The sequence below is a fragment of the Cheilinus undulatus genome, linkage group 2 (genome assembly GCF_018320785.1).
Source record: "Cheilinus undulatus linkage group 2, ASM1832078v1, whole genome shotgun sequence".
NCBI classification, from domain to species: Eukaryota; Metazoa; Chordata; class Actinopteri; order Labriformes; family Labridae; genus Cheilinus; species Cheilinus undulatus.
Genome location: NC_054866.1, coordinates 746,859 through 770,843, shown reverse-complemented (window position 1 = coordinate 770,843; position 23,985 = coordinate 746,859). Strand labels below are relative to the sequence as shown.

The 23,985-nt window shown below is 39.6% G+C and overlaps 1 protein-coding gene across 2 annotated transcripts in view; it reads right to left on the bottom strand.

The window, feature by feature from the left end:
- The window catches only part of dscamb (Down syndrome cell adhesion molecule b), a 243,532-nt gene that overhangs the window by 196,512 nt on the left and 23,035 nt on the right, over positions 1 to 23,985 (bottom strand). For both annotated transcript variants that reach the window (XM_041814159.1, XM_041814168.1), the window contains exons 2-3: positions 9,724 to 10,041; positions 9,075 to 9,221 (exon numbers count right to left, since the gene is read on the bottom strand). In XM_041814159.1, the coding sequence (XP_041670093.1) occupies positions 9,075 to 9,221; positions 9,724 to 10,041 (465 nt within the window). The remainder of the gene's footprint in view (positions 1 to 9,074; positions 9,222 to 9,723; positions 10,042 to 23,985) is intronic.

The window sequence follows — 23,985 nt, the reverse complement described above, 5'->3', positions numbered from 1 at the left end:
ACCAACGTATTGTGTGATTTACATATACATGTCTATATTTTTCTTAGTTAACTGTGTAGAATATCGCAATATATCACAATATCATGATATCCTGATATATCGTGATACTATCGTATCGTGACCCAAGTATCGTGATGCGTATCATATCGTGAAGTTCTTGCCAATACTCACCCCTAAGTGATTCCCACACCTAATAAAACCTAATACTAATCCCATAAAATCTGCCTTAAATTAAAATGAGTAAGCGTAAGTTAAAACACAATTCCAAACAGCTGTTTAACCCTTTAAAGCCTATTGTGTCATATTTGATACACTTTTAAGACCTCTTATCAACATGATCAATACATCACTTAAAAACATTTTGAATACAATCAGTTCATGATAAAAAATGCCCTCCAGTGGGTTATCAGTACTCAAAAATGTCTGATGTAGCAAATGTGATTAAAAAATATATATTCTTGTGAAATTTCATGACAATTTGTCTTATTTTGGGTTTGAGTAGAAGGTTAAATAAACCTCTCAGTTCCAAAAAATGAGAATTTTCTGGCTATTATTTGAGTTATCAGGGTTAAGCCATTGTAATACGAGTTGCTGCAGCTCATATTAAAGCCACAGACAGGCCGACAGAGTACAGTTGGTTAATGTTGCTGTTTATGTAGACATCAAACTTAGAGAGGAGAGAACACACCTTTTACCCCATTACTGTACTGCATACGAATCACACAGACACAGACAGGTGATGTTTGGGTTGTTATCTGACTGCTCTTTAGTGTCGGAGTAATGTGTGGTGATGGGAGGACTCAGAATGAGCTGCTTTCTCTACAGCTCCCTTCTACAGTGTTTACTACATGTGCCGGCTACCGTGCAGTGCATTAACGACCACTCCTGGGAAGGTTCAACACTGATCCCAGTTTTCTCTTTTTGTGGATAATGGCTCTGACTGTGGTTCGCTGGAGTGCCAAAGCCTTAGAAATGTCTTTGTAACCTTTTCCAGACTGATGGATTTTAATTACGTTGTTTCTCATTTGTTCTTGAATTTCTTTGGATCGTGACATGATGCGTTTCATTTTGAGACTTTGTAGTAGAGGTGGGCGGTAAACCGGTATTAAGACCGCCACCGGTACAGTTTTTGCCACGGAATGGATTTCTGCAACACCGTCATCACCAGTTTAAATGCCTACGTTGTGCTGTGATGCACACGCACGGCATATCCACTCCCACAGCTGGCAAAACAATTGATTTGTGACAGACAGGCTGAGTCCAGTCATAAGCACATTTAGCTTTAGTATTATGTGCAGCCAGGTAACTAACCAAAAGTCAGCCGCTCTAGCCATTGAAACTAAGCAGGTTAGTGTTTTTTTCCTCTCAAAGTTTGATGGCTGTACCACAACAAAGTCAGTGTGCCGTCTCTGTCAGCCTACCTGGGGCGTTAACACAAACTACTGTAAGTGCTGCTTTGGCTGGTCTCAGTTTGTCGAGAGCCCAGGGCTGCGGGACTTCATCTTAGAACGGCTCGAACAACCGTTTAAAGGTCTATTCTAACTTCTGACTATCTTTTCTAAGTCCACAGTATCATGGGTCTGTAGCATGGGTCATGAAGCTACAGTGGCACCTTTGACAAGGAAAAGTTAAGTTTTGGGAATATTTAGCCAAAGAATTTTGCATAAAACCACAGATCCTTGAAGCAAACATGAACCTTTTGACTTCCTACTGTACTCACTCAATGGAGGAACCAATAATATCATGGACTTATACTGGAAAGGATGATAAATTAACCCCAAAAGGTAAAGTAGTCCGCTGTTGACATACTATTCCTGCGTGAACTCGCAGTTCTCCCGTGATCTCTTCCTGATGATCAGGGCTGCGCGCCGCAGCACAGCGCTCTAGACTCGCTTCCAGTGGGCAAGGTCGCTCACCTTTCGGTTGGAGCAAACCCGCGGCGCTTCGGTGTGCGGCGCGCATGCTGTATATCAAGCCGTCAAGCCCTTCACAATAAAAGTCCGCGGCTGTTATTTTTCTCAAGCGCTTTTATTGTGAACGCCTTCTCCAGGAAACGTGTTCATTAGCAGTTTAACACACCTCATCAGGATAGAGAGGAAATGTGAAACATGGAGTGCAGTTAGACAGAAGTAAACCTAGAGAGACTTAAAAAATAAAACAAAAAAAAATGCTGTGTTCTTATGCTTGGACATAAATTGAGTATGCCATCAAAGGCTTGTTTTAAGGGGAGAAGGGGGTTAACAACATTTGAATTAGGATTGAGAAACATTATCACCTACTAATTTTGTAATACAGTGGTATAATACCATTACCGTCAAAGGCAAGAAAAATACCCTGATATGATTTTTAGGCCATATCGCCCAGGCCTACCTTGTAGCCTACTTCACTTTGTCTGACAGCTTCTATTTAAGCGATTTCCTGATTCAACAAATCTGGCGGTAATCAGGTCTGGGTGAAGACTGAGTGAAACTGAACTCAGCTTTCCAGAAACTGTGGTTAATCCCAGTTAACTCATGATTTAACAAGGGGACAATTACTTTTTCATAAAGGGTCAGATAGGTTTGGATTTTTTCCACCCTTAAAAAAAGAAATAATCATTCAGACACTGCATTCATTTTCTATTTACTTGGGTTGTCTTTGTGAAGTATAAAAAATAGTTTGATGATCCCAAACATTAAGTGTGATAAATATGCAATAAAGTCAGGAATCAGACAAGGGGCAAATACTTTTTCACAGCTCTGCAGTCATGCAGCAGGCCCTTTAGCACCGGGTCTGTTTGTGGTTACATGCAGGAATCAAAACTCAAAGTGCTTTTCAACACTCAAACAAATAATCCATAAACCTTAGAAGAGTGATGGAAAATTTCACTGGGTGAGGAAAAAGTGAGAGAAGAGGGAGGGAAAAGACTGTTTACCAACAACACTCTCTGCTCCTCTCCACCTCTCAAAGCTCTTTCCTCTTCTTCACCTCATTATCCTCAATCTTTTCTCTTTTCCTTTCCAGTGATCTGACCTCTCCCTCTCTACATTTCCATGCATCTTCATTGCTCCTAAGCTTTCTAACACTGTGCCCTCAGTTCAAGGTTGGCCTGACTTTGAGTGTATTGAATTTACAGCTCTGACGCCGCCTGCCTCTCGATGCCCTCACTGTCAATCTCAGTGAAAAATGGAAATGGTGGCGCATCGCTGGCATGATAAATTCCTGCTGAGCAGTAATACAGTAACCCAAACACCTACATTAGCCTCTTTGAAGACATCCTTAACATTCCAGCGCCTGAGCTGGTGGCTAGTTAAGTCTGTGATTCTATTAGCAAGCAAACTGTTTAATTAGCCTCTATAAGCACTCACAAGAACCCATGAGAGAGGAGTGAGCAGAATGCATGAGTGCAAAAACACTTTCATTGCTTAAATGCTAAACGCACAGCTGGGAAGTAGACGACTTGAATGGGACTGATAAATGTAGCTGATTTTTTTTTTACTGATGCTGTGAGTACTGGAGAGACTTATTTGCATAAGGCAAATAAAAACAGCATTTTCCACACAGGAGGGATTTGACTGGGATGTTGTGCCAAGAAGGTTATGCAATGAAACGAAGAGAGAAGAGAGAAGGCCGATAGTCAGGGCCAGCAGAGGAGGATGGAGAGGAGTGGAGGACAGAGTAAAGCAGAGAGCGGTAATTAGAGGGGGGGGGGGGGCACTCTGTAACGTTTAAACTGAGTAATTTAAAACAAACCAACCCATCACAGTTACACAATAATATATGTAACACGCCAAAATTAAATGTTGATTCAAAATAAGGAAAAATGACAGTTGTTACAAACATTATTATTTCCAATACTGCAGGAAATGTGCTCATTAAATGTAACTCATTCACAGTCAGAAGGATGGAGCAGAAAGGAGGCATCACTCTCAGTATGTCTGAGGCTTTATTTCCCCTTTCTCCGTCCTATTCACCAGCCAAAGACCAAAGCTCTGCAGCTACGTCCCACGGATGAAGCCCTGTCTCAGTGGTAGATGGAGATGTCTCTGCACCATTCTCTCTGTTTTACCTCAACTCTCTGAAGCTTTCCCCTGTTTTTATTTCTGAAGTAAGAGTACTGTGAAATACTTTTCTCCCTCATTTATGAATAAATAAGAGGGAGGGGTGCAACTATGATAAATGACAGGGGGCAGCAGTTGCCGGTTCGATTCCCGGTCGGAGCATATCTGGGCTTTGGCCTGATAGCTGGAGAGGTGCCAGATCACGTCCTGAGCACTGTCAAAGTGCCCTTGAGCAAGGCCCCAACAGCACACAGCAGCGCTTAAACTAGAGCAGCCATCACTCTGTCCAAGTGTGTGTGTGACCTTTTACCTTTAAACGAGAGCTCTGTTCGCCGTAGGTGCTCGCTAGGTAGCTGGATGTCTTTCACCGCCGCAGCGTCCCTCAGTTACAGTTCTGCACCTCAGGAAAAAGTCACATGGACTTTATATGAAGGAAGGATAACTTTAGAAATGTCTGCCTGTCTGTGCACTTTGGAGAAAAGCGATTGAGAACTACGGCAGCTCATAAATCTCACCTGTTGTGACGGCAAAGCTAAAGTTTAGCAAAGATGCTAACGCAAGTATGTGAATATTCACATTAAGAGGAATTATGAAAGGAAAAAATGTATAGAAAGCTGTTTTAATTTGACTGTTTTCAATATTATTTTAACCCCTTGTACTAGCAGACACACAGAGCTCTGTCTATCCAAATCTCCTTGGGACTTTAGATTTGTTTTAATTTGTGCTTCTTGGGAAAATGTGATATTTAGTTTGTACTGTTACTGGGATTAATAATGCTGAGGAAGTCACAAGTACAGAAGGACCAACATGTACCAGTAAAAACTCATTTTAATATTCATCTCCCAGTTAAATGTCAAAGTAAGACTCCTGGGCGCCTGGGTGTGATGAAAACTTCCTTAAAAATAATTTCAGTGTTAGCACAGGAGGCCTGGCATTTAGTCTGTTTTATCAATAAGATCAAATATACTTGGACTATTATGAAATTATCTTGTTTTCCCCTTTTTTTAACAATTTTTTGTTAAAGCCAAAAGTTATTTTGATTCTCTAATCAGATTGTACCGAATCGAATCAGGTCGGACCAAATCAAATCGTTCTGTATTTCAATGAATCGTCAGTGAATCAAATCGAACGCTGTGAATCGAGATTCGAATCAAATCGTCCTGAGAAGGAGAGATTCACAGTCCTAGCAAGGACTTTTTATGGACTAAAACTAAATGACTAAAATTTGAGTAAAACCTTAATGAATTTCACTTAAAGACTAAAACTAAGACTAAAATTAAAAATAGCTAAAATAACCTAAAATAATCTATAAAAAAGTATGAAGAGTATGAAAACCTTTTGGGAATTTGATCACAGTTGTCCTTAATATTGGTAGGCGTCTCATCTCTAATAGCAGTAATATACAGGCATAAGTAAGTGCACACTAATAAAAAGGGCCCATGTAACACCACTGCTACATACATGCATTAAAATAATGGTCCGTCATTATAAATCCTGGCAGCTACACAAAAGGACAAAGCTTAACCCCACCCCTACTTGCTCTCCTTTCGTTCTTTTTGTCTTTTAGTCCTCTTTCATCTCTCTATTAGTTCTGTCAATTGTTTATCAAAAGCAGCCAGGAGCGATCGGAGCAGAGCGTTTGAAAGCTCGTACTGCGTGATCCATTTTAAAATTCATGACAGGTTAATGGTATGTTAGTGGCAACATTAGGACCCACTGAGCTTGCGTCATGCTCATTCACATTGAAAACAGGCTGCTTCAAATGACTACTAAGCAGTCCTCATTCTGAGAGGTAATTCATATTGTAATTAACTTTTCAATCACAGCTGATTAATTAAGACAGGCCCTGGTCTGTAATTATGCATCTATTTTTGACCCTAATTTGGATTGCTGGATATTTAGAGATTGCAATGGCCATGCTGATTTAAGACAGCTTTATTTTCATGTGCAAGTTAGTGATGTTTAAAAGCAAATTATTACCCTGCAATATTAAATCAGGAGACACAGATGGTAAATGATCAGCAGAAACCATGCTGTCTGAGTTTTTTTGCATCTTTCCAAAGAAAATATCTCCAGCCTTGTCTGATCTTCTTCACATTCTGATGAACAATGCTAAGGTTGGGACGTGTGCTTCATGTTAGTGTTCCCAACAAAAACCTGAGGTTAATAATTAATAACACAGGATTACTTTATTTTGTGTCCACGGAGACATGGTCTTTTTCATGAAAAATTGAAAAAAGAAGATAAAAAGAGGAGCTTGGGAAGAAGACAGGAAACTGGGATTGGTCACCATTGTCAGGTCGTGTTGGTGTACTTGTGCACAATCACCGGCATACGCATCCTTCTAGTCCTCACGCTTCAAGTAAACATACCCTCTCCATAACAGCGCCAGTTGAATCCGCTCATGCATCAGAATCAACCATCAAATATTTATCACAGAGCAGCAGTGATTTTGACAGTGTGCTCATGCTTTTGACAGCACTCGCCTGCTGCTGCACTTATTGGAGTAAACATGGACAATCCAATATTGCTGTTCTTCTGAATGGCTGCAAAAGAACTCAAAAGAAAACTGAGAATACAATACAGTCCATCAAAACACCACTGCATAGTCTATAGACCGTTAGTTAGGCCGTCACTGAATAGTAAAATAACAAAGAAGCTGATCTGCTGTAGCTGACGGTTTTAATGAAGGAATTCTACAGTCCATAAAAGTTTATACTCTAAAATCTGATAGTCAAGGTGCACTGTGTAAAACTGGGAGTATCGACACCATGCAAATGTCAGATTCTCAATTACTTATTACTAGAGTACTCAAAAAATGTAGATCTGTTATTTGGTGTCTTCTGTGGTAATGTAGACACATGAAAAATGCCAAAATCCAAGATGGCAGGGACCTTGCCCATGAACGAATGGAAGTCTTGTACTAAGTTAAAGAAGTAGTGAACACATAGCTATCTGACTGAACTATGATAAAACACATCAATGCTGGTGTCATTTCTGACCATTTGCACCAAACTGATAAAAAAATCTGCATTTACGACTTTTAATTAGCTAAAACAGGTGTGGTAGAAACGTCACAAACTTTATATAAAAGGCAGAATGTCACCGCCTCTTACCATCTTTACCATCCAGAGACCACCCCCATCCTCTCCTGCACTGCCTCAGCTCTGAGAGCTCCGACTTTAGTAACGCCGGTGCTGGAGCCAACGGCCCAAACAGGTAGAGCTCAGGACCACCACAGTCAGCCACCACTCCACAGCCTGCTTCAGGGGACTCTGGAGGGGGAAAATCCTCCACCTCTAAAGATCGCTCTAAGGCAGCAGTGCTGTGGGACTCTGTGTCACCTTCTAGCAAGGGGAGTCACTGTCACTCCCGCCTCATCTGGAAAAACCCCTTCCTTAATAAAAACCAGAAAAGCACTCAGAGAGCGCAGACCTCTGCCATTAGCCCTATCTCCAAATAGTGAAGAATCCTTTAAAAATCCTGGATCCAGATGATGATCCGGATCACTCCCAAAATCTAATCAGTTCTTCCTTATGCCATTTGTGACATTTCCTGAAAATTTCATCAAAATCCGTCCATGACTTTCTGAGTTATGTTGCTAATTATCTAACTAACTAACTACCAAACCCTGCTGATCACATGACCTCCTTGGCAGAGGTAAAAAACAAAACAAAAAGTCCTTTTCCCCTCCCTCCTCTCAGTACAACACTACTCCCTTTCTTCTGTGCATTTTCTAAATCCTGAAGTGGGCGGAGTTAGCTCTGAGCTGGGGGTTCACTTACACTTTAAAAAGATAAAACATCTAAATATATTCTTGAAAACTTTTTCCTTTTGCAGCTGAGTTGTGATGCACAGATCATGCAATCGTCCACAGGCATTTTTTTTAGAAAGTATGAGAATGACATAAAAATGATAACTCCCTTCAATACACTTAAATTCCTGTCGTATTTGCAATATGAGTCAAAATCAACACAATTATATATTTTTTAAATTGTTCAGCTCTAGTTTTATCCAATAATGTGTTTGTTATAATACAGAATGATTTATTGCTTGTGTTTGTTCAAAAAAAAACATAATGTATGTAACTAAAGAAATAATCACATTTCAAATCACAATTGCAATACTGGGGGAAAAATCACAATTAGATTATTGTCCCAAATCGTTCAGCTCTACTTATTAGCCTCTCCCTGTGACATTAGGCAACGTCAACCAGCAGCTTGAAGCTAGTAAGTAGAGTAACCTCCAGTAAATAAGTTGTTGGCATGGATCAAAAGACACATCTTCATGCTTGAACACACACATTTAAAATGCCACCAAAACACTGTCCCAGATTCTGCCCTCAGTCAACCGACATCAAGTGCTCACTTACAGGTCCCTGAACACCCCAGTATGAAGCAAAAGCAGCCAGCGGGCAGTACATGGAGCAATCAAGAGATAAGCATCCCATTTAACTTGAGTAAAAATGCAACCGCAGAATGTTCCGGTGTGTTGTGTCATCTTGCTGTGCCAGTGGAGTCAAACAAGTCGGGTAACTAGGTCAATGGTGCTATGTAAACTGTTTCACTTTACCCCGTGCTGGACTCAAAATGGACTTGGCTGAGGTAGAGTGTGTACAGGAAGGAGAAGCTCGATAATTCAATGTGACACTTATCAACATCCTCTGGCTAGTGAGGGGACAGGGCTGTGTGGAGCGACAGAGCCTCGGTAATGGCAGACAACAACAGTAAACAGGTAAGAAGATGACTCACAGTGAAAAAGAACACTGTGTCCAAAGAGAAAGGAGCAGGGCAGAGCAGAGAACAGGCAAAAATGAACAGCAGCTAAAATATATATCCAAATACACCTAATTTCTTTAAATATTTAGTCTCAGGGCTTTGGCTTCACATTAAAACAGAGAGATAAAAATCAGCACTAAGACGGCTTCACTCAGTGATATTTTACACTCAGAACACCAACAACCACCAACCCAATCAACACAGAAAGCCTCATTCAAAGCACCCACACACAGTATAGAAGTATTTCTTGTCTTACCTGAGCTGAGTGAAACTGTGTCTTTTTCCCATGATACAACAGAGACGTAGGCCTCAACAGAAGCAGGGATAATGCACTTGAAGACGGCTACGCTGCCTCTCATAGCCTTCTGGTCAGCTACTCTGACTGTATATGGTTCCCGGGAAACTAGACAACAACAGACACAACAAACATTGATCACAAATCATAAAAATAAGATAACACTTGCCTTTAGATTGCAAAAATGAACTTAACTTTCTCAGTTTTTGCATAAGAAGCTGTACGCTTAAAACTCTACTCATTTATTAGTATATATGGTAAATTCTACAGTCGATATATGCTGATATTCACAGCCGAAATATCAATTTAAATAAAGACAGAAATTTTGATACCTGCCAATTCCGATATTTGTCTTTTTTAGCTAATATCTGCACCCCTAATATGTACCACTTCATTCTTACACAAAGGATTCCCACTTGTAAACCAAAACTATCCTCTACATTTGTTACAACTGTGTCTCTCTCTAATGTAATCCACTGAAGGGATGCAATCTGTCTTTGTGCTCAGTTTATAACTGCTACCACTATTTAAAGTTCTGGCCTCCACGGACTCATCGTTTTACAAGTGTATCAACCACACGGCCTCAGCAAGGCCTCCTCTCTGGACTCACCAGCTTTGATGTGGACATCCTGACTTCTAATCTTGCCAGAAGGGTTCTCGGCAGTGCAGTAGTAGGTGTTGTCATGGATGAGCTTGCTGAAGCTGGATGGCAGGAAGTTGAAGATCTGGAGGGTTCCATTTGGGTGGACATGGCGGATGCCCGGGACATCGTAGATCTCCTCACCAGTTGCCAGATACCAGCGCAGCGAGGCGGGTGACGCGCCCCCAGCAGGACAGGGCACCGAGGTCCCTGTGGTGCTGGCAAATACTACCTCTTGCAAAGATGCATTGACAAAGTATAAGCTGGAATGTAGATCCTCACTGAAAACTGCAAGAAAGGAGACAAAGGTTTACTGTCAGAACAGTCCTTCTTTGGTTGTGGAGTGGTTTCTTTATTGATTTTTTTATTTGTTAAATAATCTCTTTACCTGTCAATAAAGCATAGAGAACAACTTAAACATACCCCCAAAAATAAGATCTGGTCTCCTGAACTTGGAGTTATAGACGCATTTTTCATAAATGACCTTTTGTTTTTTGTGTTTTAGTTTATGACTTTATGGTATAAAAAGTGCAAAATTAATATTCATCTCTAGCCATCCACTGTCATTGCCTCTGTTAGTGATGTGCAGTTTCAGATTTATAAATGTACTTGCTTCTTTAGACCTTGGGAACATTTCATTTAACATAAGCTACTATCACGTCTGACATGGCAGATGCCTTCATCAGGTTTGGTCTTTAAATCAAGACAGAAACACAGTAAGAAGAAGAGGGACCTTTAAATGTAGTTTACTGGAGGAGGTTGGTATTACAAATGTCACCATTAGACTAATTAGCTCCACAGCTGTTTGATATTAGTGAGGAAGGCAGCAAATCAATCCTGAGATATGCCTGGACAGAGTAGGTTTGGTTAGGATTTTTTCCAGGCTAAAATACATGTACAGTAATTGTGTGTGTGTGTTTGAATCTCGTTGCCATCTCGGCCTGGTGACGAGCCCAGAGGCTCTGCACTAAGTGGCTTACAGTGGCACTGGCAGCTGGCTGGGCCCTCCCTGGAGAGTAAACATTTTAGCACTTCATAAATTCCTAACAAGGTTTCAAATTGCAGACGTTTCCATTCTTTTCTCCGCTCCAGCAGCTCTTAACCAGCAATGAGAGACTTGGATGACCTGCTTGTGGAGACGCGCACATCCATACAACACAGGTTTGTTTTTACAACTTGAGAATATTACTGAGAATTTAAAAGCACAAGAATAAAATTAATCATTTCTTATTTTTTAAGCTGATATCTCTAGAATATGAACAGTCAGTGTGGCTGCACCTGACATGCAGAGATTCACCTATTCAGATACGCTGATGGATGCAACTAAAGGAATAAAAGTCATAAATAGTTTTGAATAGGGCTGGGCAATTAATCCAAAAACAGATTAAATCGCAATATGGCCTGCTGCAATTTTCAAATCGCAAAAGGTGCAATATTTCGTTGACCTGAAATTTGTGTCAAAATACCAGTTTTAAACTTTTTTTTGCAGCAGAGATGTTATGCACGAAATACCATGCAATAATTTAGGGGCCACTTTTTTAGAACAGTCTACAAAAAAATCCTTATTTCTTATTAATGATAAGAATGACAAAAACCCTGCAATGCAATAACTCACATCAAGTTTGCAGTAAGAGTCAAAATCAGCAGAATAAGACACGTTTAAGGAATTGTTCTGCCCTTGTTTAGGAATAATCACATTTCAAATTGCAATTGCAATATTGGAGAAAAAAATCACAATTAGATGATTTTCCAAAATCGTTCAGCCCTAGTTTTGAAGACAATTGTTGTCGTCCAACTACGTGGAAACAGCTGTGTGAAGGTTCCAGGTTGTGTCCATTTAATGGTGTCAAAACTGAATGCTGTTTGAGCAGAGATGACTACGGTTAGACCCTGAACTTTGGCCATTACTAAAGTGTATTAACATTTGGTATGGCAAAAAGGCAGGAACTCAAAATGGGATTCTGAAACGCATGAATGGAATAACACCTTAAGAACTGAGATTAATTATACATTAAAATTTAGGGGTTCCTGACCTAAAATTTACATTTTTTTCACCAATTAATGAAGCAATGCCTTTAAACTATGAGAGAAACTAGGTTTTCAACTGGAAACTACGAACTATGATAAACTGAGACAATGAACAGAAGTTTCAGCTTTACCAGACCAGAACAGAAATCTGCTTCTGGTTAAACATCAAAATGATCAAACTCTAATAAAGAGCATAAATTCTAACATGTATAGACATCTGCTGCTGAATTTATTAAGACACAAATATATAGATTTAAACAACAGAAGAGATTTGATCTCAGAAGTGTTCCTTTAAACTGTGGTGACTTTATCGTTATGTACTTCATTATAATCCTTTATCTGCTTTAAGCTATCGCGGAAAACAAATATTACCATCGTTAGCTTTTTATCTAAATGACTTACTTTATAAAACAAAGCCACAAAAAGGTCCAAATACATATAAATGACGTGTTTCCATATGAAAACAAGTCAAAAACATGAACCGTGAGTAATTATTTACCTGTTTAAAGCATTTTCAGTGGTCCACTGATGTACAGCTACATTAGCTTACTCATCAACCTCCGTGTAGCCTCGCTAGGCTAAGCTAGTCCGTTAGCTGCCCCTGGACAGACTTTGACTTCTCACTACTCCAAAAAAACCACTTGTATGATATTTGTTGAAGTTATTAGGTAAGTAAGCACGTAGGTAAAGACATAAATGTATGAAGCAGCTTCTGAAATAGCCCTACATCGTCACAAGGTATAATAGGCTAATCATTAATACCCCGCTTCTCGCCCAATGACAGGCGGGACAGGCTCACGCCACCGCAGACAGGTGTAGAAACTGAAGGGAGGGGTTTTAAGTCCCTGCCAGGTAGTTATGGAGATGCAGGCTCTTTTAATGTGGCTCAGATCAGACCCAGGTCTTTCACTGCAACAGTTCTTCATTCAGTACAACTTTGGCGTCTTCACAAAAGCCAAATTTAGAAATGCTTTGCCGTAAGATTGACCATAGAAGATTTTAGACCCTTTTTAGGGGAGCTGAAGCACCACTAATATCATCCCAGCACTCCAAAAAATAACAGAGGTAATGCCCAACCATGAGTTTTATAAGCTCAAATGTATACTACGTAGTAATCATTAAAACCATGTTAAATTTAAGTCCCCTTTATAAAAACTTTATCTTGCCTAAAAAGGGTGCCCCCCCCCCCCCCATGGTTTAATCCAAAAACCGTTCTTGAATGTGTACTAAAGGTAGTCAGTCAGGTAGCTTCCCTAGCATTAGTTAGAGCTATTTATCAACGCTGCTTAACAGGTAAGACACGAAATTCTTTTTTTCCAGACTATTTTGGAGATATTCCACATCAGGATGCCAAAAATGTGCTAATTTCTTTTATAAACTGCAGAAAAAAACAGGATGATAGGTAGACGCTAGGACTCCTATAGCCTAATTTACTAGGCTCTAGTAATAGTAGCATTATCCAGTAGTAAATGGTGATCTTTAGGCAAGTTTAGGTGCACTGTGCGCTTATAACTATACAAAAACTAAAGAGACTTTACCACATGTTAAAGAGACTATATTGCATAGATATGAATAGGCATGCTTTGGGCAAATAAGGGGTGAAAACTACTGGCCCTAAACAATGCAGTCACCAAGTAATAAGCAACAATTCTGCTGTCAAAAAAGAAGGGTTTTATAATATCTGCATTTAAATATATCCAAATGATGAGTAAAAGTTTAAGATCTGCTCAATCAATCGTTAAATGATATTCTATACACTATATTATAATTATGTCTGTTAAAAAACTAATTTTATCAGATTAATGGCAGAGCAGAGACCTGGAAAATAAGTACCAAAACCACTTTTATCTCAGAATTATATTACAGTACTGCAGTAGTGTAAGCATATTTGTTCACGTCTTTACTTTCACCACAGGTGGACTCTTTGTTTAGCTTCATTTTCTTTTTTAAGTCATAGTTTCAGCCCTATCAGTTTGATGGTGATGTGATCATGCATGCAAACATCTGTGGAAATCCAAACGATGATGGCACCTACTACACTATATGTGACTTTTTTTTGTGGACGCACCAAACACTTGTAAAGATGTCCACACACCAAACTGTCCTCAGGAGCTGCACTCTAAATGTTGTGATTCTAAAATCGCCCATGGGATTGATGTTTATGCCGGTAGGCTAATTTACTCCAGGTCTGCTTCATTTTTTAATTCATGAAAATCTAATGTTATTATTTCCTGGAATGTCCTGTATTGACTTTTGCCTGTAAATCGACTGTTTTAAAACAAAAATGTTAATCCACCAGGCTTGAGTCCTTAGTTTGTGGTGTGCCTGCAAGATTGGTGTGGAGAAAAGCTCCTCCTTATCCTGCCAATCACAGAAGAAAAACAAAACAGCTCTCAAGCAGCATCCCAATCCCTTTGTTCACATGAAGATCTCTTTGCAGGCTCATTCAGGAATTACAGATCACTACCAGCTCTCCCTTTAACAAAATAACTTGCCATGCAATAAACAGAGATTTGGACCCAGATTATGGTCATCTTTTTGCAGTCAAATCTACTATTTTTATTCCTGTATGTGAAGGTTGTTGGTCTCCATGTGCTGATTTACTCGTAAATGCTAAAAACGCATTCCTGACCGCTGCATTGCAGAATTACAATAATAAACAGTTCTCATTTTGTACAGTGCTTCAGTCTATAAATAAAATACAAATATTCAAAGACAACTTTTTCCACATTTGATTGTGAAATCAAAAATCTTGACCAAATACTCAGTGGTGCAGTTGTTGGGTTTTCAGTGAGTCCAGGACACTGATAAAGATGAAGATGAGCCATGTCCAGTTCTGATTCCTTCTCTTTTTTGTGCTTTTTTTTTTTTTTTTTCTGACACAGGGATAGTGGATCTCCCCATGTTTATAATACAGAATGACTCCAGGGAGGGACTGCTCATGGACTCCTCATAGTTCTGGCAGGGTAAGGCTGATTTTCAATCTCATTTGCACAAATAAAACTAAAACATATTGTCTATATTTATGAAAGGCACACATCAAAGATTTTGATCAATAAAATGTGAGTACTATGTTAATTGATCCTTGCATTGAAGTGCCACAGGAGCAAATATCTGAAGAGAAGTAGACCAAAGCAGTATGAGGTGGCTCTGAAAGCTTCTCTTTTGTGCGAGCTCTGGAGAAATTGGATTAGGATTAATGTCATGGCTGTTTTGATTCATATGCTAAAATTATCTGAGAGGAACTCAGTTTAGACTGCAGCCAGATTGTTTTATTTAAAAAAAGGAATAGACTGTGGTGGATGGGGGCACATCACTGCAGTTTGTTTTTCTTATTTGACCGAGCTCAGGAGCCGGATCATGAATGGTCTGGTGATGCAGGTACATCAGCCACAGACCTCACAAAGAGCATCAAGCCATGCCCCAACAAACGGCCTCAGGGCCCAACCACTTACTACATTGCCCAAGAGGAAATCCGTAATTGGCATAATTTTTCATGAGCTCAACCGTAAAGGTGAAATAAATGACACTGTTCAATAATGCATTTTATGCATCCATAATTGACTGTGTTGTTTTTTTCCAATGGGATACCTTCAGGGAGACGGGAAGGAGGGAAAGAAGGTTCAGCTTTTGCTGGTTTAATTACACATCAACCTGATGTAAGATAGTTACCAACACTGAGATGAGGGAATCTTTGTTCCTCCTGCCTTTACTAAAATCATCACGGTTCTGAGGCAGCAAAAGAATCCAGGGATTACAAAAACATACATGTACCTCATGCTCTGAAACTTTGCCCAGGTTTAGTATAACCATCCAACATTATAGCATACCCTCCTGAGACCTGAGCTGTCTAACGTGATCATAAAGCCTAAATATTCCTATACACTTTACTCAAAAATTCCATGTAAATTATGGCAATTTTTTAAACAAATTCCAGCTTTTGAAATTCCTTTAATTGTATAAAAATAAGGGCTGGGAAATTAATTGCAAATTAGATTTAATCGCAATATGGCTTGCTGCAATTGACAGATCACAGAAGTTGCAATATTTCTTTAACTTAAATTGTATCAAAATACCAGTTTAATACATTCATTTTTCAACAGCAGCAGAGATTTTATACACATTTTTCCTAATCAAAACAAGAGACATAAAAATGATAATCCCCTTCAATAAAGCAATTGATAACAAATTTGAAATATGAGAAAAATAATCGCCATCAGATAATTTTCTAAATCATTCTGCCCTAGTTCATTCTAACATTGATGAAGCTTAGCATTATTTCACAGAAATCATACAGCCTCAATCATCTGATAGCCAACTGATCCCAATTACCGCCCCCTAGCACCCACAGCCAATCACAGCTCTTTGTCTCAACACAGCCGTCCATTTAAATATGACATACTTCTGCCTAATCCCTGCTTGCATTAATGTTGATGCACTACCCTGCTGCTGTTGCTGCTGGCAAAGTTTCACCTCCTCCACCCCAGCTGTCTCCTTTATAGCTGAAAGCTGGCAAAGCTTAACCTCCTCCACCCCAGCTGCCTCCTTTATAGCTGAAAGCTGGCAAAGCTTAACCTCCTCCACCCCAGCTGCCTCCTTTATAGCTGAAAGCTGGCAAAGCTTAACCTCCTCCACCCCAGCTGCCTCCTTTATAGCTGAAAGCTGGCAAAGCTTAACCTCCTCCACCCCAGCTGCCTCCTTTATAGCTGAAAGTTTGTTGCACCCTCATATTCATGCTACTATCGATTAAATGTTCCAAAAAATAATGTCATTGTTTTCAATATCTGTTGTCATAAATGTATCGGCTTGCCAAACCCAAGGAGCTTCTTTTGAGCATAGCCTTCTCCGGCAAGTAAAAGTGTATAATATAGAATGATTTGTTGCTTAAATTTGTTGTAAAATACACAATATGGGGAACCTAATAATAGTCCCATATTAATCACAATATTAGAAAAAAAATCACAATTAGATTATTTTTGCAAATCAACCAGCCCTACTAAAAATATAACAAAAAATAAATTACAACAGTGGAAAACTCCCACAAATATGCAAAAACAATCCACCAAAATTTCTTTGAACACTTTAACATTTCGAAGGACACCAACCACCCCAAATTCCCATCAATCCTGAAATTTCCAAGAAAGACCTTTAAAAAGTCCCAGCAAATCCCCAAACATTGAAACAAACTTGCTTTGATTTTTATCAACATTCTCATTTCAAGAGACCCCCCCCCCCATTTCAATCAAATTAAAAAATACTAAGAAATTCCCATGAAAATGCAAATAAATTTAATGTTTCCCAATTCCAATGTCTAATGTATCCCCCAAATTTCCTTTAAAATACTTAAACGTTATAAAAAATATTAAAAAGAATCTCTAAAAATATATTTTTAAAAATCCTTAAAATTTCCTTGTAAATTCCTGAAAACTTCACAGCAAATTCTACCAAAATTTCAAGCAAATTTCTCGAACTTCTTTTGGCAGAAATTAATGCTATGTTGTTGGAAAGCCAAAATGTAATGGACTTATATGTACATGCAGGGTCTCAGCATTTCCTTTAAAGGTACAGTGCGTAAAACGGAGAAAATTAGTGACATCTAACATTTAGATTGTAGATTGCAATGCTCTCTTCTACTGATAACTGTGGCAAACGGTGGATTTTTTTAAAAACATGCAGCTTTTAAACGGTCTGTTCTGTGATATTATGGTAACACAACAGTTCAAGATGAAAGAGTCCATGAAGGGGGACTCTTCTTCTGTGTGATTTTTTTTCTTGGCCACACAGTCATGCACCAGCTCATGGTTTCATTATGCCTATAAGATCTACCATACCATAACTCACTGCATATGAAGATATTTGGCTCTTTTTGAGGGGCTTGTACTGGCCATAGTCCTCCTCAGGGACCTTATTTTGATAATGAATATCTATTTTGGAGCTTTTTTCCCTCTTTAAGTATTTAAGGCAGATACCTATTGCTTCAGTGTATACTTTGAATGACTGTGTTTTGAGTCCCCTTGGACCTTTGCCTGATGCTAAAATGGCCACTTATGTAATGATGCATTCACGTAGATCCAGGTGGATGGAATGGCAGACTTAAAACCCCTTCTGTGTGAATATGTACATCATACAAAAGAAGATTCACTTTCCTTTTTGCTCAAAATTTCACGTCTGACTTTAAGCTGCTCTAATATTTTCATCAGGTATTAACTTGCTTTTTTCTGGTGCTTGGATATTTGGTGTACAGCGGATTTACATTTTGAAAACAGCTTCCCGCTGCAGCTAAAAGTGACAGTGATGAGAAAGTGAATCAAAACAGTGAGTAACAAGACACTAAATCAGTCATAAGCGCTGAAAGGAACTGCAGAGTCAGGGGATCAGCTTCTTTGGGTCACTACAGGCAGCTATTCTTAGCATTACACTCTCATTTGTCAAACATACAGTAAATACTGCTTTGAGAAACTTTTAAAAACACAAAACTAAATCAGTGTTTGCTGGGCTGGGACTCAAAAGTGGGATTTGAATAAGTGCCTGAAAAAATGTGGTACAGAGCTGATGATGTACGGAAGCCCTTAGTGGACATCCATGCATATACTGAAAACTTGTTTGGCCCTCAGGATCTTGGCGTATCTGTCATTGTGTCGGGATAACAACGCTGTTTACATATGATACTGTGATCATTTCTAGCCCATTTCTTTTACTTTTAAAATCCAATTTCACTTCCTTTTCCACCATTTTTTGCCGTTATGGAAATTTTTATTTTTTTAACCAAAGGGATTTACATATTTAAGGAAGGCTATTTACTACAAAAATGATTAAAAACAATATTTAGGATAAGAGTGGTTATCTTTCAGGTTAAATATAAAGTTTAGATATCACAGCTCTCCCATTTATCCCCTTTATGGGCGGCCTTGTCTGGACATGACTGGTATTGAAAACGGGTGGGTGTGTTCAGCCACCTTCAGGTCCAGTGGGGGTCACTGGTCTATGGCATTTTTATTTTGGGGGTCGTGGGCTGAAAAGGTAGAGAAGCCCTGGGCTAGACCAGCTGAAAGCCACGTCTGAGCTTTAACCAGAAGCTTTGACAGATAATCACAACAAACCAGAAAAACTCCTTTTTAAAACTTTATTTACATTTTAAAACATCGCACTGTTTTTGTAATTAGAGCTGGACAATGAATTGCAAATTAAATTGCAATATGGCCTGCTGCAATTTATAAATCGCAGAAGTTGCAATATTTCTTTAACATGAAATGTGTCAAATTACCAGTTTAATACATTCATTTTTAACTGAGATTTTATGCACATTTTGCAAACATTCAAGTGTTTTTCTGTTAGAATGGTTTACAAAAATCCTCCTTTCTTGAGCAGAAATTATTGCCATGAGATATTTTCTAATTGTTCTGCCCTTGTTCATTCTAATGTTGATAAAAGTTAGTGTTAGTACATGGAAGTCATACTCCCAGCCGCATTTACATCACATTGCCAATTGCAGCTCTTTATCTCAACACACACAGTGGTCCATTTAAATATGATATACTGCACACTAATCCCTGCTTGCATCAATGCTAATGCAACACACTGCTGCCTCCTTTATAACATACAGCTCCACCCTCATATTCAGATTCATTCTACTATGGATTAATTGCTTATGAAATAATTTCATTTTTTTTCAGTATACATTCTCATAAATGTATCTATACATACAGGGATATGTGATCCCTGAAAAGTCAAAGAAAGTCAAAGCAGCTGCTTGGCTAACTCATGGAGCTTTTTTTCAGGAGAGCCTTCTCTGCCAAGCAAAACCGTAGCTGTAATTTGAATAAAAATGCTTAAATGTATGATGAGAGTGGTCCTGGCTGGGTATAGGTTATGATATAGAATGATTTTTTGCTGTAATTGGTTGAAAAATACATAACATAAGGAACTGAATTATAACTGCACATTAAATCGCAATATTGGGGAGAAAATCTCAATTAGATTATTTTAACAAAACCTTCAGACCTGTTTGTTATTAGGTGTTATTTGGAACAGCAGCTGCAGGAAATTCCCCTCCCAGCAGAGGAGTGTGATAAACAGCACACGCAGTCGCGTATCACTGCAGGACTGCGATCCTTTCCACAATAGCGCAGATCAGCTGACGGGATTTAACCAACCATGACAGGATTCTCTGAGAGCGACTAGGGCGCTTCGTTTAAATAAACGTGCAATCAATGTCAATGAAGAAAGCAGCAGGTAACCATGAATTCACCTACTAACTGTGTGCTTGATCAGAGGCAGTTTGGGGAAAGGACTGCAGGCAGGCCAGTTCAGGACCTGGACTCTTCTTTTGTGAAGCCATGCTGTTGTGATGGATGTGGTATGTGGTTTAGCACCGTCTGGATGGGAGCATATGTTGCTCTAAAAGCTCTCTCTACTTTTCAGCATTGATAGTTCCTTTCCAGATGTTAGAGCTGCCCACGCCATAGGCACTAATGCAACCCCATACCATCAGAGATGCAGGCTTTAGACCTGAGCCAGGCCAGCTCCTTCTCCTCTTTAGATCACAGGACAAAGCGTCTGTAGTTTCCAAACAGAATTTCAAATCTTGATTCATCTGAGCACAGTCATCATCAGGCTGTGTTCTGGATCCTGTTCACATATGGCTTCTTCTCTCCATGATCCAGCTTTGACTTACATTTGTGGATGGCACGGCCAACTGCATCGACAGTCAGTGATTTCTGTAAGTGTTCCTGAGCCCATGCAGTGATGTACAGGGCAGAATCATGTCTGTGTTTATGCTGTGGCCCTTAGTGCTGCCATCAAATTCAAAATGAGTTAATATTTTTTTCATAGAATGATGAAATTATTGTTTCTGTTTCTATTTACATCGTACACAATGCCCTGACATTTTTGAATTTAGATTTTGCTGCCTCAGTTTGACTTTATAGGGAAACACAAGTGAAGAATAACAGAGTCTGGTGGTCGATCTTGTGTCTCGTGGGTAACGTGGCGCCCTCATAACCGTATCTTCATCACATATTCTGTCTTTCATACAGCCACTGTCTTTTTTCTGATCCCTATCTGACATGTAAGGACGGCAGAGAACAAACAAGAGGAGGAAAAAGAGAATCACAGAGAGCATGGGATTGATTCAACTCCCCATATTTCAGAGGGCAATGCATCTGTTGAGCAAGCAGAGCCATTGTCTGAGTTGTCATTGCTGCCGCGGTAGGGGGACTCAGCACCACATGGCAGCGTGGCAGCGTGTGCTTCACCGTGACAACCTGACAGCAGGAACCCTGGGTAATTAAAGCAGCTCTCTGCTCCGTGCCCTCAGGCCAAGTGTGCCTGGGATGAGGAGATCATACCTGGCCTCTCATATTCAAGACTCAAAGTAACCGCAGCAGTTTTCCAAGTTAACAAAGTCGTGTTTCTACTCTGTGGATTCACAGAAAGCAGCACTGGTATGTGCACTAAAAGCCAGGTTCTCAAATGGTCTAACTCCAGGACCCACACCGCCTCCTCAGTGAAAATCTCAACACACATTTCTGAATTTTTCAACCACTTAAATTCATTGATAAGACCTTAGATCACTGATCATCAGCTGGCGGCCCATGGGCCATATCAGGCCCCCCAAGCTTCCTATCCAGCCCCCAAAGATCATTGAATTCAGAAAAGGCAGAAAAGAAGATGTTGTGGTTTTATGGATATCTTTTGGCTGCAGCTGTTAAATCAACCCCCAAAACAATTAATACTGAAAAAGTTTTAACAGAAATTCACTTGTCAGCTATTATAAGTAAATATTTAAAAATATATATTTTAAAGAATAGGTCAAGACTGGTGGAAATGTTGCAAAAATGGCCAGATAAACTGGTAACAGTAGGTTAAAATGTGGCAAAAAATGGGTAAAACAGGGAAAAATGGGTAACAAGTATCAAAAATGGGTCAAATGGGCAAAAATGGTGCAAGAACAGTAATGAAAAGGGGTTAAAAAGTGCAAAAATCGATGAAAAAGGGCAAAAGTAATGGCACAAAGGAGATAAAACATGAAAACATTGGTAAAAGGATTAAAGAATGGGAACAATTGGGTGAGAGGGGCAAAAAGGGTAAAAGGTATAAAAAATGAGCTTAAAGTGTCAAAAATATAGCTAAGTGGCCTGGCAAAGTAGTGGAAAGTGGCACACAGGGGCAATAATTGGCCGAAAAGTGGCTACAAGAGGTTAACAAGTGGCAAAATTGGTTGAGTGGCAAAAAAAAGGTTGCAGAAACAGCCAAAAGAAGCAGTGAAAAGCGGTTAAAAAGTGTCAGAAATTCGTTGATATTGTGCTAAATCACAACTGGGAAGGGACCTTTTTCTGGGTTTTTGGGAGTTCATTCTCTGGGATATGAAAGGAAATACTAGACAATAAAATGTTACTTAGGCCAAATTTTTTTTTTTTATTTCTGTAGGAAATTCTAGGCCCAAGAATCTCTGTCAAGACTTAATCTGGCCCTTGTGCAAAAGTAGTTGATGACCCCAGCCTCAGATAGACTAAACATGTCAGTGAACAAAGAGACAGGCCTAAACTAAATGTGCATTTTCATGCATGCATACATTTTATTTTATTTCATGGTAGAATGCAGACTCTGGTTATTTTCTAGAGATCTTAAAAAAACAAACCAGCTCTGTTATCTCCATACTATTAGAAAAAAAGAAGAAATCTCTAAAGTCACTAAAACCAGCTTTGCCACCCCCTCTTGGGTCTTGTCCCGCCAGTCGATGTCTCAGATTTAAACCACAGTAAAAGGCTGAAAACATAGTTGGCAGTCCTGCTCTACATTCGATTATCTGACCATCTCAGAGGTTAAGAATGTGAACCTACAGCAGCCCTGAGATGGACAGACAGCAGACATTCAGGCCCTTGCAGTCCAGTATGAGTAAGCATTCCTGATCTGATCTGCCCAGAGGCAATACACCATGCACTGAAGTTAAATGAATGTCTTCCAATTTGCTCTCATGAATATTAAGCAGCGCTGTGACAGTAGAAAGGGTTGGCTGTACGCAAGCTGCTGATCTACACCGACAGATCTGTCCTCTGATGTCAAGGAGGGGCGGGCAACGCTGAAACAAGGCCCCCACAGCAGATGAGCCCCCTCCTCCCCGGTCTATTTTCATGTCTTAAATGGGCCAGTGAGGCTGCCTGTCTCATCAAGGGGAAGCCGCAGACTCTGGACTGTTTCTCACGTTGGTAGAACTGAGCGATAAAGACACTGATGTCTAAATTATGCTGGTGCTGATGATGATGAGTGCATGGGAGAGAATCTGATGAAGGATTTTGGTGTTACAAACTAAAGCAGCTCCCTCTGCTGCTACTACTGATGAATTAAAAAAGCCTCCGTTAGTACAACTCTACATTTGTGTGATGGAAGCATCTAAATATAGTATCAGAGAGAGTGGGGGGAATGAAACAAAGAGTACATTGAAAACGTACTGACTCCCTGCATGTTTACTTGGGTTTCATCATCACTGCTCAGCTACAGCAGCCTTAGAAATGAGAGGAACTCATCACACCTGCAGTCTCACCTATCAATTAGAATAATTCTCTCATTGAAGTGAGGAGAGCCTCCCCTCAACCTAATTAACCAGAATGAAACTAAATATTTTTAGAAAGCTAATGCTAATCCTTCTGACAAACAGCACCAGGCAGCTACATTTATAAATAATCTTAATGGATGGTTTATTCTTGTGTGGTGCAATTCACAGTCTACCAAAGAGACAGGCAGCAGCCTTTTAATGGAGTCTGATGAATGTGTGTGGAAGATCCTTCCAACCCTTTATTTATGGTTTATTTCTGTTGTATTCCTTTATTGGATGGAACGGTGGATAAACAGAGCCCTGGGCAGAGAGAGTGGGGATGACATGGAAAAGGAGCCACGGCTAGGCTTTGATCCCTGACTAGAGCAGTGGTTCTCAACCTTGGGGTTGGGACCCCCTTGGGGGTTGCGAGACACTGAGAGGGGGTCTCCGGATTCCTCGTAAAAACTAAGAATATGTTTTAAATTACACTGTTACCACTTTACACAAATTACGCCAAATTTTAACCCCTTTTCATCATTTTTTTCCATCAATTTTAACACATTTTTACCATTTAACACCTATTTTTGTCCATTTTAAACTATTTACATCACTGTTTTTCTGCCTGTTTTTGCCACTTGTAATTCAGTTCTTGCCGCTTAAGCTTAACG